Genomic DNA, 16,350 nt, shown 5'->3' with positions numbered 1-16,350 from the left:
TTGGCCAGTTTGTAAGAAATGTAAAGAAGTTTGGGGGAATAACTTTGGAAAGGTAGATTGAAGCCATGTGACTCCGGAGGGATAGTTGAAGGCATCTGGTAGTTATCAGTACAAGTATGAAAATAGACGAGGTAACCCTGAGAAAGAACATGCAACGTGAAGGGAAAAGGCCTATGGCTGGAACCGCGGGGACACCCACCTGCAAGTGTCAGGTGGAAAACAAAGATACCATGATGGACACTGGCAGGAAATGATTGCACAGGACAGAAGACGGTCACACCATCCATACCCCACTGCCCGTGAGAAGAATTCCAGCCCTGTTGGTCAGCCATAACAACATGTGCCTGAATAATTCTGACTGAATCCTGTGTGACTCTGTAAATAGGGCAGGCCATGCTGACAGGCTTATGGATCCTTAATTCAGGATGTTAAAACAGGCAATTGACTTGCTACCATTCTATTCCTAACCAGTGGGGCCTCCCAAGCCCAGTACACCTGAGGCCTCTGCAAACATAGAGAACTCACAGAAATAATGCCCGACCAAGGAACACACAACGAAATGAAAACAAGAAGCATTCCTGGTCATCTGATTCTGTTTTGTGTTGGCCTCCCAGTCCCAAACGTGACTTCTAAGTCCATTACAATTATTAAACCCAGAGCACAAGCACAGGAACCCTGAGGAAGTCAGCGGGGGGTTGGGGGGATCAAAACCCCTGCTGGAGGGATGAGCAGTCTAGGTGGGGGGTACACCAGCCTCCCCAGTGGGAGCTGTGTGGATTCTCAGGAAGGTGGCAACTTCCACCTGACACCTTCCTGATCATCCCTCACCAGGGGGAGCTAGTCCCACAGCCACATGGGACCTGCTCTGTGTCCATTCAACTCAATTCACTGCAGACAAACTGCTGAGCTCCTGGGAAGTAAAAAGCCCTGAATGGGGCAGACGTTCATCTGATCAGAACAGGGAGGCCCTCCCAAGCCAGCCTTGCCAAAAAGGTCCCACCAGGGACCACAATTGTCTTACACCTGATTCCAACACAAAGGAGGTCAAACTTATTTGTTTCCAGGGTTCTGCAAATGTTTGATTCAAATTGCATTTCTAAAAATACTTTTAAAAGTTTAAACAGAGACACTCAAGTGTGTGATGCCAAATGTGAATGATCACAGATCCCAATGGTTTCCATGAGCTACAGGTCAATATACCCATTCCCACTTCAGAATAAAGGTTCTCCTGTCAAAACCATGAATATGTTTGAACACATGTAGATGTGTCATTGTTTAGGAAGACTGTGGTTCCATAAAGTTCCTTTAACAATTTCAGACCCGCGCAAGTCTTCTCGTGCTGTAAACTGTACAAGCAAGTCCACTACCACCCCTCTGGCCCCTGTGTGCTTTGTTCAATTAAATGCCAGGCAAGGCTCAGGGGCTTCCACTGAGTGCATTCTCTTATACAGATGCAATAGTAAACTATACAGTAATAAGTGACCACATAACATGTTGCACCATGGCAAGTTATTATTGGCAGCTTTAGTGCTTATTGTAATCTTAGACTGATTGGCAGACTTAAAAATCTGAACAAGATCAACTCAACAATGCGGGGCCACTCTGTGACTGCTCCTCCTGTGGCCAATAGTCAGTGACGAGACTGACAACTGAAGTTTGGACTCACATGCTAAATTAAACATTTTTGCTACGTTAAAGGCAAAGAGAAACAGAAAGAAACAGAGAGAAATAGGCAGTGAAGTTTCTGAAAAATTTTTTTAATAACATAATTAATCTCTCATAATGACACAACATAACTCTGAGAAGTATTTTCTGCCAAAGATATAAATTGAGGAAAGAATCTGTTCATCTATTCCTTTTAATTAGATGCCTTATAATGAAACAATTGTTACAAAGTATTAGTGAGTCAACATTAAAACCAATTCTTCCTAGATTTCTCCTTCAAGTTTCTGGATATTTTTAATCAGAATAGCCTGAATCTGCAAGGGTGTCCTGTTTAATAATGCTGTCACTTCAAATGTCTACTTGCCCCAATTTTCCCCAGACTGTACAGTCAATACAAAATAAGGGGGTACATTTGAAGTGAGAATGCTCTGAGGCTGCAACTGTCACCCCAGACCTTCAACTTTAAATTTTCAAATTCATCATAACACTCTCATTATTTTCTTAATTAACTGAATATTGCAGATTAGATTTATCAAATGAAATAGATAAAAAATGTTGGTTTCTTCTGTTTTATTCATTAATGTTCCATTTAAGATTTCATTTGAAGAGTTTTAATGCTTAAAATATTTTTGAAAATCACTGTGTCATTTAGTTCCTAGGAAAAACCCAATATATTAAGCAGGAAGGGGTGAAAGAAACTATCTTTTTGGTAAGAAAGACAGAAACTAGATGTGTGCTTCAACCACAGCCCCAGGTATAAATTTAGGGCTCAAAAAAAATGCTATTGAATCAATCAATGAAGCAGAAACAGTGGCCCCCTTGCTCCTGGAACTGGGAGAGGGGGAAACTTTAGGAACTGAGAAACAGGGAAGGCCACATAGGAAGTTTTGCTTCCCCTATGAGAACCATCTTTTTACAGACAAGTAAGCAGGCCTTTCTTTGTGGGAAGCAAGGCAGACCAGAGATGATGGTCAGTGGGTAGCCAAAGGTGGCCACTGACCATTAGGGCCAGCAGAGCTGAGGTGTCAGCACAAAGGAAAGGACATCCTGAGCAGTGAGGTCTTTGGACTTGTGGCAGAGAAAAAGTGGTGAGCAGACATGTGATTTCAGGGGAATGAAGCCACAGGGTGGAGAAGAGAAGCAAAGCACAGAACACAGGACTCAACTCATTTATTGATGGAGTGCCCGTTAATACAGGCTACCATATGTATTTACTGGGCACTGGAGTCACGAAGATAAATAAACCTAGGTCGGTGTTTCCTTGGGGGAGGAGAGGTCAAAGACGAGCGCAGGGAGCTAGGCGGATGACAGAGGAGGGGGCTGTAGTCGGCTTCCTGGGAGAGGCAGCCCTGGAGATGAGTCCAAAGGAGGCCAGAGTTATTCAAAGAGAGCATAGCTGAGGACTGGGGAGGGGGACACATCCCAACTGAGAAGGCATTCGTGAAGAAAGACAAGATTTGAGAGAGAGAGAGCTGTATAGCTGGGGAACAGCAAGTAGATCAAAATGGGTGAAACACAAAGTGAAAGAAAAGAAACAGCAAGAGATGAAACTGCTGAGGGAGCCGGGGCCAGGTCATGGGAGGCCTGGCGTGCTCTGCGAGGGAGCTCGGACTGTCCCCTGGCAGCACCAGGGAGCCATGCAGGATGCTAAGTGAGAACCTGCGTGTACACTTCCCTATTCAGTTTCACACTGTTGGCTTGTGTGGCCTCCCACAAGAACTCCCCGAGAGCAGGAACTGTCTTTTTCATCTTTATATCCTTAGAGCTCAGTGAGCATAGTGCCTGGAATGTGATAGGAACTTAACACCCATTGTTATATGAACGAATAAATGAACTAGCAAAGTGCAAAGTAGGGAAAGAAGAGACTGGGAGGCAAATGCAGTGAGGAACTTCTCATGCTGGAAGAACCCTGGCAAGTTCAAAGGCTGAGAAGTTAGGACAGGAGCCCACCTGAAATATAATAATGAAACCATGAGTAAATATAGACAGAATCTTCATGTCCTGCGCAACATATACAGAAAGTAGACAGAAAAATGACCACAATGAATATACCTGGAGTAGGAACTAGATTGAAATCCACTCAGGCACCCTGGTCTAAGGAAGCTCCTGAATTCTTCTTGGGAAAGGGCTGTGTTATGGGTTGAATTCTGTACCCACCCCTCCCCCCCCCCCAAAATATGGGGAAGTCCTGATCTCCAGTAGCTCAGAATGTGACCTTATTTGGAAATCGGGTATTTGCAGATTTAATTATGTTAAGATGAAGTCATTAGGGTGGGCCCCAATCCAATATAACTTGTGTTCTTATAACAAGGGGAAATTTGAACACAGACACACACAGAGCAAAAAAAAAAAAAAAAAAAAAAAAAAAAACCATGAAAAGACACAGAAAGAAGACAGCCATCTATAAGCCAAAAAACACCTGAGGCTCCTAGAAGCCACAGGAGACTCCTAGAACACACCCTCCTCTGGTGCCTTCAGAGGGTGCACAGCCCTGCTGACACCTTGACTTTGGATTTCTGGCCTCCAGAACTGTGAGATGATAAATTTCCGTCATTCTAAGCCACCCAGTTTGTGGTGTTTTGTTACAAGAGTCCTAGGAAATGACAATAGAGGCTGGTAGTTAAAACAGATCAACACTTGCGGCAGACCTTGGTGTTTATCTCCCCAACATGCATTTTCTCGTCCTCCTGGCGGAATGTGTCTTAGAAGGGACAAAGAGAAGGGACAGCAGAGAGCTGCACAGGCTCACGGGTGGGGCTTCATGACACCCCCTGGGAGGAGGAGAAAAGATTCCGCGTCTCAGGAATGGCACAGGCTTTGACACCACATCCAGGTTAAATCTGACCCCACCATTCCCCAGCTATATAACTTTGGGCAAAACAACTTACTATTTTTAAACTGAAATAGAAAATACAACTTAACATTCTTAAGAATTCTTAAGAGTTATGCTTAACAATGAGATAATCTATGTAATGCACCAAGCACTATGTCCAGTGACCAGCAGGTGACCTCCCAGATGTGCGTGTGATTCTGAGTCACATGCCTAGAATGTCCATGCATTTTTTTCCCTTCACTGGAAGAATCAGTTCACTGAGCTTTAAAGAAATAACTAGACATGCTCCCATTAAATTGGGCATGCAGTCCTGTCATTTTTATCTTGGAGCGTGCCACAAACCATTTCTCCCCACTGTCCCTTCCTTAGGGCCCCTGAATTAAAGCAATGGCTCTTGACCGGTCTCCCTACCTCCATTCTCTCCCCATCCTCCACTCTAACCTTCACAGAGGCACTAGAATTGTCATTCCAGAGCAAGCGCTGGTAAACTGCAGCTCGTGGGTAAACCCAGCGCACTGCCTGGGTTTGTTTATGAAGTTTTATTGGCACATAGCCATACTGTCTATGGCTGCCTTTGTACTACAGTGGCAGAGCCGAGTGTCTGCAATGGACTTTATGGCCCACACAGCTTACAATATTTACTGTCTGATCCTTTACAGAAAATGTTTGCCAGCCCCTTGGTAACGTGTCACTCCCTCCAGGGACTTGCTTCTGATACGAAAACGAAGCTGCGTTAGCTGGTCCTTGCCTATCTTTCCTGGCTCATCTCTTGCCACTCCCCTCTACGTAGCATAAACCCCACCTTTTTTGCTAGGAGTCCCCCCAAACACACCATGTTGCCTCCACCTAGAATATCACTCCCTTTCCATGTAGAAAACTTCTACCTGTTTTTCAAGATTCTTCTTACATGTCCCTTCCTTCCTGAAGCCTTCCAGAACTGCCCCCTCGGCCCTATCCAAGAGCCAGGCACCCCTTCCTGAGAGCTGCCTCGGCACCATGTAACATCCCTTCAATAGACAGCGTGCTGTCTATGGTGAATACGGGCCTATATGCCCCCAATCTAAACTGTTCTCCCTCATTCCCTCCTAGAGCACGCTGTTCTTGTCCAGCATAGCACTCGCCATAGTTTGTAATCATGTATTTTATCTGTGTCTTTGTTTCTTTAATGTCTGTCCCCTAACAACTGTGAGCTCCAAGAAGGCAGCAACTAAGACTGTTGGAATCACCACTGCGTTACCATCCCTTAGCCTACACCCAGCCACATGGTAGTTGTTCCAAGTGCTGAATGAATGAGCGATTGGCTGAATGAAAAAAATATATCTTACTAATGAATCAATACAAGTGAAAGAATCAAAGGTATCAAAGCTGTTACTTTCTGGGCATACTGGATACTGTCTCCCAGACCCTTCTGGCATCACCGTGGTCTAGAAGGGAGGATGACAGAAGCACCACTGACAGCTTTGATGTGGATATTCGAAGCATGTATACAGGCCTATGCACTCATTTTCGAAATCAGTGTGGAACATGTACATAGATGGGCCTTTTCCGTGACAGAAAATTCAGACCCTGTGGAATAGGAATAAAGACACATATAGAATTAAGGATCTCCCTTGAGTCCACATTTGTGCTGAGCCATACGCCAGTCCAGCCACGCCCTCCTGGAGAAGGACATCGTTGGTTCCTTGTCTACCAAGGACAAGTGGGGCAAGATCCCTGCAGCTTTTGCACTCTGTCCCCAAGGAGAGTGCCCTGTCTGTCCATCCCACCCACACCCGGCCAAAGGGACACTGCACATTCCCGCATCCCACCTGGCGGGACAGGGCTGGGAGGGGTCCGGCAGGGCTGGTCCTTCCTTGCCCCCCAGTGTCCTCCACTACTGAGGGAACCCGGAAGCTTGACATGTGACTCTGAAAGAAGCACTGTTCACTTTTCCTGATATCCGAAGACTCATGATCAAGCATATAATTCAGCTAAGCTGCTGCTTCATGTGGGGGGAAAAAAAAATGTCCCAAGGCCATTTCCTGTGTGGCCTTTTGGATCCAGGACAGTATCCTTCGGGAGGGCCCCATCCATAAAGGCCATCTGTGAAGGTGTGTGCATTTTGCTGAGATGTTTCCAAGAAGAGTAAAGACGCCATTTCAACCAAGGCTAATTTATGAAGTTGGCAGCCAAACCCTAATTCCAGCCCAGGGCCTCAGGGACGTCAGCACCATGAACCAAGGCAAAGCTGAATTTCTTGTTTAAGTCAAGCTTTTAACCCTCTGTGGTATCTGCCCCTGCTCTGAACAAAAGAATCCTATGTATGAAAGCAGAGGTTGTCTTTGCTCCCAGATAAATACATCGTCTCACAGCCTGCTGGACCTGCATCCTCTAAGCCTGGTAATACAGCATTCATAAAGAAATGCCAGCCTTTTCCATCGTTAAGAACTTAATTGGCAGCAGCCAAATCATCTGGAGTCATTCCAAGCAGAGGGCTGTCGTCCCAGCAAACCTCCTTATCACGTGCTTTCCATTTCCTACAAGATCCAAGCAACCCTCTGTCTCCTCCCATAGACTTGCCTTCATCCCCAAGCACACGTGCCTCTGATCAGGTGTCTCGTGTCCAGTCCAAAGCTGGCGTCCTCTCCCCACGGCTCCACTGTGCTCTGGGTCCCCTTCTTTCCTCCTCAATGCTTTGTGCCACCACCATTCTCACCTCCGGGGATCTACAGAGCAGACTCCAATTCTCCATGCCAGACAGGGAGCCCCAGCATGTAATGCTCGCTCAGAGAATATTTCAAAGGCAGATTCAGTGGATAACATACTGCACCTGAATTTGACATGGTCTGGATTTAACAACTGATGAGTCACCATTGGGCACTGTGAAGGAAATTTTGTCCGCTCCACCTAATAAAGCTGTCCAGAACATGAGGAGAAATATTAAAAATCTGCATGGAAAAGGAAAGTGAACACGGAGATCCTTTTCCCAGTGAGCACAGTGCGCTTGTGCCACTCTGCAGGGCCTCCTCTGGCGCCATCCGGCCTCCCCATGCAAATATGTGTAGGTCTTTTCCATCCCTAGAACACCGCCTCTGCCTAACACCTCTAGCTACTGTCTTCTCTCTCTTTTTACGTTCGCAGCCAAGCTTCTGGAAATAATTGCTGATCCTCAGTATGTCTACTTCCTCGCTTCACATTTGTTCACCAACTCCCTTCATCCGTCAAACTCCCCTCACCAAGTGGTGATAGCTTCTTAATTCCCAAATCCATGGACATTTCGGCTCTCTCAGTGGACTTCCACATTACGGAATATGCAATGCTTCCCACTGATGCTATTGATCCCTCCCTCCTGGAAACTCTCCTCTTCCACATCCCAGTGTCCAATTTCCTCCTGCCTCTGCACTTCCTCTCCCCTGTTGCCTTCCCTGGGTCTTCTCCTTCCCTCCTTCAGAGGTCAATATTGTGCTTTAGGAATCCCACTCTCAGAGGCAGTCTGGCCCAGGTCCCAGATCCTGACAGTTGGCCTAAAATCCTAGGTCCTTTCCTTATGGCTGTGTGACCTGGGGCAAGTTACTCACCATCTCTGTGCCTAGGTTACTCATAAAATAGGTAAAATAATAGTAGTCCTCCCTAGCAGTAGTTGTTGAGAGGACTAATACACATAAAGTGTTTAGAACACACAATGCACGCTCAACAAGCATTAGCTATTATAATTCCTCTTCCCACACTCTGTGGTCAACAGATCCACATCATGACTTCATTCTCTTTTGTTAAAAGTTTGCTTATGAATCTTCGTTAAGACCTCTCTCCAGAGGACCTCTCACCTGCCCACAGACATCTCTCCCTAACTGCCCTGGTAGCTCAAACTCAGCATGTTTAAAGCTGAGCTCATCATCCTTTCCTATAAATGCTGCTCCCCCCATTACCCTCCTGATGAACAGCCCACTCTCCTTCCCACGAGTCACCCAGGCCAAAATGTCAGAGTCGTCCTAGACTCCTGCCCCTCCCTCACTCCCCCATTTAGTCACCAAATCATGTCGACTTTATTGCCCAAGTATTTCTTGAGTCTGTGACCAATCTTCTACCCCTATTACCAGTGTCTTATTAGAACCTCATTAGTTCTCACCTGAATGATAAATAACAATAATATTAATAATATTGGCCACTATTATCACATCAGTCAATGGATAAACCACTGCAGTAGACCTTTCACGTACTTCATCATCCTGACCAACATATATACCACCCATGGGGAAGTCTCTGTTTTCAAATGAGAAGACCCAGGCTCAGATACATTTACTAGGTAGCCTGAATTTTAGAGAGACATTGTGAAACTGGGAAGGAGACTGAGATGTGCCTGACTCCAAACCCCAGGTTTTTCCCACCCTGTAAGCTGCAGTGGTGTCCTGACACCTGTCTTATTCTTCTGCAATATCTACTCTAATGCCAGAGAAGTCTGTTATTCCAACAAAACTCTGACCCAGCCTCTCCTGTGTGTGAAATCCCACAGTGGCTCCCCAGTGCCTTCAAAGTAAAGTTCAAGTTCTCCAGCAAGGTCCTTCCTGATCTGGTTACTTTGCTCCTTCACAGGCTCACTTCTCTTCTCTCCAACCTTGCCTACCAACCTTCCTTTCTTGGAGCACACCTTGCCTGCTCACCTGGACGTACTGTACCTCTCATTGGCCCCTCTGCCTAAGTTCTGCTTCTCCCTCCAGTCAGCCTGGATCCCTCCATCTCGCCCTCCTCGATGAATGTCTTCTTGGAGCTTCCTGCTATCCAAGCTGAGTTCATGGGCCCCTACTCTGGGTGCTCATGGTGCTCTGTCTCTGTGATTGCCTCTAGTGTGGCATTTAGGGTAGTACAACACTCATGGATAGAGGTGGTATGGCACAGGCCCCGACTCCTGACAGCTGACCTAAAATCCTAGGTCTGTCACTTATAGCTGTGTGACCTTGGGCAAGTTACTTACTGTCTCTGTGCTCAGGTTTACTCAGCTATAAAATAGGTGTAGTAGGTAGGGCACCTACTACATGCCAGAGTTCACGGTAGGCTCTGGTGATGTGGCAATCAACAGGACATGTGTCCTGCTTTCAGAGAACTTATTCTAATGAGAGAGACGGGCAGCAAAATGTTGCGTTACTATCTCTGATTCCCCTGTCTGTCTCCACCCTGGATTGCTGAGCTGCTTGGGCACAAAGAGTATCTTGTTCATCTCTGTGTCCCCAGGGCCTAGAACTGTGCATGACACACAAGGGTGTTGGTAAACACTGACAGCTTGAGCTGAGCAGACACACCAAGGCCATCAAGCTATCTCTGTGAGCATACGAGCCCACCCACAGGGACACAATTCACTGTCATGTGCGTCTTTTCCAGACTGAATGTCCAAGTCATTATTTTCTGAATTTTCACAAGGTCCTCACAGTGAGCCCCACTTTGACATGCAGCAGGACCTAATGCCGCAGAATGTCCAGGCCAACCATCTCTGCCCCTGTGACTGACCTGCTAAGAGACTAAAGGACCCAGTCCTCATGGCAGGTAAGTGGCATTGCCGACTTCCTTCCAGTGTTCATTCTGCCCACCCTCAGGTTCACTGTCGAATCTCAGCGCAGCAAGGAAAGGAGCTGCTGTCAGAAGTTGCTCAGCCAAGTGGCACACAGGATGGGGGACCTGAGGAAAGAAGTGCACTTGTCTTCCAGCAAGAGGCCCTCCCCGCCACTCCCCATGGGCTGCTGTGGCCTGTCTTGTCCTGACAAGATGAGTGTGTTTGTGGAGGTGCCCAGGGGAGGACAGCTTTAGGCAGCCCTTTTGATGGGGTCCCCATGCAGAAACAGGATCCTCTGAAGTCTGTTCCCTGCAGCTACTTCCCGTCTGAGTGACACGGGCAGGAGGGGGCAGGGCAAAAGAGGAGAGGCTTAAATTACAGCAGGTGTTTTGTAAAAAGCCTTTTCCTTGCAACTGTTTGGTTGCTTCTCTGCTGAGCAGCATTTCCGTGTCCTCTCACCATGGAAGACAAAGTGCAGGCTGCCTTGGTGATCAAAGAGGGGGCAAGAGAAGGTACAGAGTCACTGAACCCAAGAGCAGAGAGGGCAGAGAGCCTCTGCCTGTCCCAGGCACAACCTCAGATGTTACATAGCGAGAAGGAAAGGGGGAAAAGCCGGGAGGAAATGGCTTGCTCCCACTCCAACCACAGAGGCCCACATTCTTGTACCTTCTTTTTTAAAAACAGATTTCCTAAAAGCACCACTGATGATAATAAAAGTATCCCAAGACTGTCCAGGGCAGTGGTGAAGGGCTCAGAGGCCAGTGGTCTGGATCTGATTCCAGATCTGCCTATAAGCTGTGGGTGTGACCACGCCTCCTCTTCAACACCGACCTCAGAGGGTGTTTGTGAGGATCTAGCAATAAAGGCACCTAAAGCCCCTAACACAGAGCCTGGCACCCACCCCAGCTGCTACTATTATTTTTTCTTTTCTCAGAGACAGGGTCTTGCTTTGTCACCCAGGCTGCAGTGCAGTGGCACGATCACAGCTCACTGGCAGCCTTGAACCCTTGAGCTTAAGCAATTCTCCTGCCTCGGCCTCTCAAGTGCTTGGGATTACAGGTGTGAACTACTGTGACTGGCCCAGGTGCTACTATTATAATCAACCTCTAGGAATCACCCACAGGACCACTTCCCTCGAGGGAGGTTGGTCCCCAGAAGAAAGCACCCTTCTCCCTGCCTCCATTCCCTGATCCCTGGCTGGACTGGGTCTTCCTCTGCAGCCTTTTCTTCTCTGTCATGGGACTAGTCCACTGTGCCATGTTGTCTATTTTCTTATCTATCTCCCCGTTCCTCCATGAGCACCTTGAGGGCTGGGAATGGGACTTCCATGCTAGGGCATTCATTCACTTATCTATCTCTTACTGAGTGCCTCTCATGTGCCAGCGGTCACTAAGTGGTAAATAAGTGAGTAAAGCCTTGGGATGACCTATAGAAGGACCTACACCAATTGTCCAATCAGCAAGCATATGCACTCATCATCTGTGGGGAGGTCTATGCAATCAGTACATGCAAAAGGCTTTAGGCTCAGAAAAGAAATGTAAATGTGAACGCAATTCCCAGGAAATGTGTCAGTCCTTATAGTAGTTGATCTGCTGGATCACAAGCTGAATTTTATGTAAAACAGACCTGAGCATCAAAACTCCATCTCTCTCTCTGTCTCTCCTTCCGTTCCTCCTTCCCTATATCCCTCCCTCCCTCTTTAAGTCTGGAGAAACTTTGCAATTACTTAGCAATTCATACAGACTTTTGGATGCTCTAAAGGTAATTGTTCAAAAGCCCAGACTCCACAGGGGCCATCCACATAGTTCATCAGCCAGGGCTTTGAAAAGGAAACAAAACAACCACACACAACCACCGAGCTCAGCTTTGTTTTTCACTGTGGTTTCTCTGCTTACTAGAGACAGTGTCCCTCCCTGACCCCTGGTCTCTGGTCCCACTGTCCCAGGAGGAAACAAGACCAGCAGAGACAGGAGTCAGAGCCACCATTCAAAGAGCTCAGCACACCTGAGTTTTAAATATCTACTCCATTGTCTCCCAACAGCACAGGCACAAACTCCTGGACTGCTGAAATGTCAAAGTCACCTCCCCAGACCCATCTCCAGCCCTCCAGTCCCCACCATATACCTACACGTCTGCCAGGCCCTTTCTTGACTCTTCACCTCATGTATGCTCTTTCTTGTCTGTAATGCCCTTTGATCACCAATCCCCTCAAAAGCAGAAAGCTCCTGCTTATATGCTAAGGCCCAGCTCAAACATCCTCTTCTTTTTGATGCCTCTCATGACTCTACTAGCACAGATGATAGCTGGTTCCTTTGAGCTCCCATTTCTCAGCTCAGATCTCTTATTTGATTTAACACACTCTGGTGATCTGTTCATATATCCATCATATGCCGTGGCCAGTGAGCTTGATGATATGGATTAGGTCTTCATCTGTGTGTCTTTGGCACCTACACAGGACTACTTATAGCATGTGTACTCCAAGTCCATGCTAACGCCTCAAAATTCCACCACCACTCTAGTCTGAGACCAAATGTCCCTTATAGCACTAAACAGCGTTTTACGTAGAGCCAAACAGCAGAGTACACTTCACAAAGAACACAGCTCAAGACTAAACAGGGCAAAGTGTACCTCCCTAGAACCAGACACACAAAGCAGGAGCCAGCTCCAGTAGAAACCTGCCTGCTGGTCAGTGAAGAGGTACCACCCAAGATGGCAGCCAAGAAGGCGCAACAGCAGAGGCCTGATGACCAGGCACCGAGCCTGACTCCCCCCGACCCCACCATCACTGGGCTAGTTTATCTTCTGGGCCAGGCTATAAAAGCCTCAGTGTAAACACAAGTGATGCCCAAAGATCTTGGGTCTGACTTTTACCCAAGTCATTAACATCCTGGGGAAATACATTTCTCAGATCAGCCAGCTGGTGACCTAGGAGAGAGGACAATGTCAGGAGACATAAGAGTCTAGTGCCTGAAGGGGAAGGCAGTGCTACAGGGGATCTGAAGGGTCTTGGATGTGTCAATGGACAGGAAAGTTCTCACTCTGCTTCGCCCTCAAAAGCAGCCTTTACTGGAGTGTTTCTGTGGCCCCTAACAAAACCACCAGGCCTTACAGATGTCAGGTGACCTCATCCCACTGAATTTTAGGGGCAACCTGTCAAAACAAGCAAACTCAGGGGGATTACAGCTGTGGAGGACAGCTGTGGGGGGAGCCAGAGTACACAAATGCACAGGTGTTTGTGCAAGGCAGACTGGCCTACAGAGCAATTGGTCCAGGACTAGGAAGGAGGGGGCTCAGCTTTCAAAGCCAGGGCTGTAGTTGGGGCAATAAAACATTTCTAGCTGTAACCAAGTACCCAATGTCAAACACAACTCATACAGATGATCAACGACTGGTTTCAAACCTGGTTCTCCGATACCCTACATGAGTCATTAAATTCCCTTAACAAGTTTTATCTTTAATACATAAATGTTTCTTATAATATTCAGAGAGAAGGTGTATTCCACACCTGATCAAGTACAAGATAGGAGACCCAGCTGGTGGCATTTATTCGTCCATCCCCTATTCATCAATTGGTTCTGCCAATATTTATGTGCTAGGTGCACACTGCAAAGGGCACATGCTTGGTAAAGACAAAATCATGGTCACAGAGTCTCTGACCCCACATCTTCATCTCTCTCCTCCAGGCAGGTGTGTGTTGACTCCAACCCCCGCTTCTCCACCAATTCCCCAAAAGCTAATGCTCTTCTAGCCCTGACTAGGCACACTTAAGCTCCATAGAGTATCAAGGTCAGTGGTGCTGGCTCAGCACTGTGATAGGAGACTAACCCCAAAGTCCTACCCCTGTGTGGCTGGGGGCAGGGCAAGGAGGAAAGGAAAGGAACAGGAATTGTAAAAATAATGGCACAGGCTTAGATCATAAGTGTGATGCAGGTAGAAAAGCCAATGAACTTAGGCTCTCATGCCCTCAACAAACCTCATCACACATTTACTGAGCACTTACTATATGCCAAGCACTAGGCTAAGCCCTTCACCTGCATAGTGTAGAGTGTGTGTTCTGCAATCCACATGTCTATGTGAATCTTGGCCCTGCCATTCATTAACTGTGTGATTTTGGGCACAGTTAATGCCACTATTTCTTTGTCTGGAAAATAGAACAATACTAGTACTAACTTTAAAGGGACATTTTAAGGATTAATTGAGTAAAAACTCATAAAATCCTAAACTTGAACCAACTCCTGGCATGGGTAGACATTCAGTATTAAGATGAACAATTATTATCCCATTAGTTAGTCACACTAGTCTACAGAGAAGGCATACTATTTTTTTCTTATTTTACCTGTAAGGCTTTGAGAGACTGAGTCCACTTGCCCAAGGTCAAGTAATTAACTTTTAACAGAGTTAATAAGTGGCAGGCCTGGGATTGGAATGGAGGCAGCCTGACTCCAAAGCCAGAAAGCTTAGCCCCCACTGTGAGCATGAGCAGCACTACTCTAGAGTCCAAGTATGTTAGACCAGTGGAAAGATGAGCAAGGATCCCTACGCAGTGCAGTAAATACTAGGAGAGATATATTGAAAGAAAAGTGCGGAGGGGGCAGGGATGCCTGGGGCTGGGGCCGCAACAGAACTGGCTGTAGGAACTGAAGAATGCTTCACCCAGAATGGGACCTGAGCTCTAGTGTCAAAGAGTGAGGAGAAATTTGCCAGCCAAGGAGGAAGAAGGGCATTCCGAAAAGTGAGGACCCAGAACAGTGAGTTGTCAGTTATGGTGGGAGCACAGAGGAAGTGGCATAAGGTGAGGTTGGGAAGGTAGGTTGAGGCCAGTGGTGAAGGGCCATGTGTACAAGATCAGAGGTTAGATTTTATTCCCTAAAGACAGTGATTTCTCAAACTTTAACATGCAGAAAAATTACCTTCATGCTTGTAAAACACCTGAAGATTCCCATCCCTTCTGTTAGCAATGGGAGACCAACAAGTGTAATTTCGCAAGATAGTTGTAAGACTTGGTGTGGATTTAGCAACAGAATTCTGGCACTGGAATGAGGGGAGAGATGGGGACAGAGGTTGGTATAATCAGCCAAACTGGAGCAGATAAAAGGATGAGAGCTGGAAATAATGGCACTCTCCATGAACTGATACATTAAATCAGGGTTTCTCAACCTCAGCACTATTAATATTTGGGGCCAGATAATCCTCCATTGTGGGGTGCCATCCTGTGCAATGTAGGATATTTAGCAGCTTCCCTGGCCTCTACCCACCAGATGAATAACATTCTCCCCTGCTTACACTATGGTGGCCAAAAGTGTCTCCAGACATTGCCAGATGCCACGTGGGGGGAAAATCGCTGGTTGAGAACCATTGCTGCAAACCCTACTATCCTTACTTTATGGATGAGGAAATCCAGGTACAGAAAGGCCTCAGTCAGGATTCAAGCTGGTGGTCTGGCTCCAGGGCCTGGGCTCTTAGCCACAGTGCTTAACTGCCTTTCTTGGCAGAGAGATTCAAGCCATCCTCCTGCAGCAAAATTATAGATTTAGTAACAGACTGGATGACAGGAAGGGCATGAAAGAGTGAGGTTCAAAGGTGAAACCTCAGTACTCGCCACTGAACTCTGAGGATAGTAGGTACTAAATAAATAGTTTGGGTTTGTATAGAATCAAGATGCATTTGCTCAGCAAGGAAAAAGACTGGTCCCCTGAGCTATGGGGCAAGCAGAAGGTGGTGGTTTCTTGCTCAGACTGAACAGACGAACCTTTATAGGGCTGGACGGTATAGACCAGCTGGGACCCAAATCCTGGCTGGGCCTCTTCCTAGCTGTGTGGCCCAGGAAGTCTTATGTCACTTCTCCCCATCTCATTTTGCCCGTTTGTAAAAAAGGGAAAGGAGTCTCCACTCACAGCCTTGGTGTGAGAAAGGCAGTTTATTTATTAAGAGCAAAATGGCAAGCTGGCTTGACGGGGTTGGCCCTCCTGTCCTTCCAAACCATCTAATTACCTCCACGTCCCATACCTAGTGCCCCTCGCCCCCACCGTTGGGACCCCCAGGTGGAGCGGCATGGGCTGACTGCGCCCCTGTCCACCAGCAGAGCATCCCCCTCAGGCTTTAGGGGGCGCCAACGGCCTTTTCACTCCCCAGTCAATAATGACTTAAGGGTCCTGGGGGTTGCCAAATGCGCGCGGCTAACTGAGTGTCTCCGAAACGAGCCAGGTAAATAGTCCAAGGCGCACCACGAAGGCGCACCACGTAAATTTCAGGCAGGTCCGCCTGGGGCAGGCCCAGGATCAAAGCCAGTCGCTGCCGTGGGCCAGCTCGCTCAGTCCCGCTCCCTGAGACG

At 47.2% G+C, this 16,350-nt stretch overlaps 1 protein-coding gene across 1 annotated transcript in view; it reads right to left on the bottom strand.

Moving 5' to 3' along the window:
- EVA1A (eva-1 homolog A, regulator of programmed cell death) overlaps window positions 1–14,984 on the bottom strand; it is a gene marked incomplete at its 5' end in the record, with an annotated part of 48,933 nt that extends 33,949 nt beyond the window's left edge. Inside the window, one exon of the mRNA XM_069493870.1 lies at window positions 14,930–14,984. Coding sequence (XP_069349971.1) covers window positions 14,930–14,984 — 55 coding nt within the window. The remainder of the gene's footprint in view (window positions 1–14,929) is intronic.
- Between the last annotated feature and the right edge of the window lie 1,366 nt (window positions 14,985–16,350).

This window comes from Eulemur rufifrons, chromosome 19, assembly GCF_041146395.1.
Source record: "Eulemur rufifrons isolate Redbay chromosome 19, OSU_ERuf_1, whole genome shotgun sequence".
In the NCBI taxonomy this organism is placed as follows: domain Eukaryota; kingdom Metazoa; phylum Chordata; class Mammalia; order Primates; family Lemuridae; genus Eulemur; species Eulemur rufifrons.
This window is presented reverse-complemented; position numbering and strand designations above follow the sequence as displayed.